The sequence below is a fragment of the Momordica charantia genome (assembly GCF_013281855.1).
Source record: "Momordica charantia cultivar OHB3-1 chromosome 9 unlocalized genomic scaffold, Mcharantia_2.0 BLBB01000009.1, whole genome shotgun sequence".
NCBI classification, from domain to species: Eukaryota; Viridiplantae; Streptophyta; class Magnoliopsida; order Cucurbitales; family Cucurbitaceae; genus Momordica; species Momordica charantia.
Genome location: NW_028275167.1, coordinates 15,256,421 through 15,258,252, shown reverse-complemented (window position 1 = coordinate 15,258,252; position 1,832 = coordinate 15,256,421). Strand labels below are relative to the sequence as shown.

At 39.8% G+C, this 1,832-nt stretch overlaps 1 protein-coding gene across 1 annotated transcript; it reads left to right on the top strand.

The window, feature by feature from the left end:
• Positions 1 to 421: 421 nt before the first annotated feature.
• Positions 422 to 1,042, top strand: LOC148209057 (uncharacterized). The gene has a single exon (XM_088117403.1). The coding sequence runs from the start codon at positions 422 to 424 to the stop codon at positions 1,040 to 1,042; it is 621 nt and encodes a 206-aa protein (XP_087973529.1).
• The last annotated feature ends 790 nt before the right edge of the window (positions 1,043 to 1,832 follow it).

The window sequence follows — 1,832 nt, the reverse complement described above, 5'->3', positions numbered from 1 at the left end:
AAAGAAAGAGTAACAAACTCCTCTTGCAAAAGGGAAGAAATATCCTCTAGTAAATCTTAAAGCAAGATACAATATTATTTGTTCTTCAACGCCAAGCCAGCTCAAGCATCTGTCACTCTATTTCCATCTCTTTTAGTAAATCTGCACATTGATCCTTTAGAAGACTGCACAATATGACACTACTAAATCTATTAGACTTGTTATACAAGTAGTTAGTTTGTTATATTATTTCTGTAACACTGCTGTACTTTGGGGTTCTATATATAAGGTCCATCTGTTATTGAATAAAGATGATGGAAGAATTTAATTTACTCTCAGTCTCTAATATGGTATCAGTTGACTTTTCAATTTGATTCCGTAGGAGTATCTAGCAAATTCTTTCTCCACTTTGGCGGTTACCTTCATTCGTTCCGCTATTGCCATGGCTACGGATGATCGTCTCAATCCGACTCCTACGGATGAACATCTCAATCCGATTGCTACTTCGTCTTCGTCTCTTAATCAGCCAACTCTTGAACAGTACGTGAATCCCTATTACCTCCATCATGCTGATAACACGAGTCTTGTTCTCGTCTCTGATTTGCTTACGGAAGAGAATTACACCTCGTGGAGTCGATCTATGACTATTACGCTCACTGTAAAGAATAAAATTGGTTTCATCGATGGATCGATTTCTCGTCCCACTGGTGACCTTCTCAATTCGTGGATTATTTGTAACAACGTTGTTATATCGTGGATTTTGAATTCATTGTCTAAGGAAATCTCTACAAGCGTATTATTCTCATATTCTGCTCTAGAGATTTGGCTAGATTTGCAAGAAAGATTTCAGCGACAAAATCGCCCAACAATTTACCAACTTCGTCGTGATTTGTCCAATATTTCTCAGGATCAATTATCTGTGAATACCTATTTCACTCGGTTGAAGACTTTGTGGACCGAACTCTCTTCGTATCGTCCGATGTGGTCTTGTGGCGGCTATACTTGTGGAGGCATGAAATGTCCTGTCGAGTATTTCCAAACAGAGTACGTGATGCTTTTCTGATGGGCTTGAATGATTCGTTTAGTCAAATTAGGGCTCAAGTACTCCTTATGGAGCCAGCACCTACTGATAATCACGCATTTGCTCTTGTTGCGCAAAAGGTGCAAGAACGCGCTATTTCTATGCCATCTTCTTCTATGAATCAAAATACATCCTCTGCTACTTTTCTTGTTCGTGGCTCTCCACAATCTTCGACTGCACCTTCACGATCTCAAGCGTCTCAAAATAAACGGAAGGAACGCTCTGTGTGTACTCATTGTGGTCTTGCTGGTCACACTGTGGATAGATGTTACAAGCTTCACGGATATCCTCCTGGATATCGTTCTTCGGCAAATTCTTCCGGTTCTCGGTCTTCTTCGAATACTGCTGCTAAATCTGTTAAAGCTTCCTCTCAATGAGCCTCTGTTTCTTCAAATACTGTTACTGATTCTCTTGCTAGTCTCAATGCAGATCACTGTCAAAGGTTATTGAATTTGCTTCAATCTCAATTGAATAAAGTGAAGGCTGGATCTGGTACCGATTCTGGCATTAATCATGTAACAGGTACTTGTTCTCCTATTTTTTCCTTCCACACTTCTGTTGATTAGTGGGTGATTGATTCTGGTGCATCTACTCATGTTCGTTATTGTCGAGATCTTTTTATCAACCTCCGTGCGGTTTTTGGTGTCACTGTAGTTTTGCCTGATCAGTCTCGCATCTCAGTGGGTTTGGTTGGGGATATACAGCTTACTACTGATATTGTTCTACAAAATGTGCTATTTATGCCAGAATTCCAGTTTAACTTGATATCTGT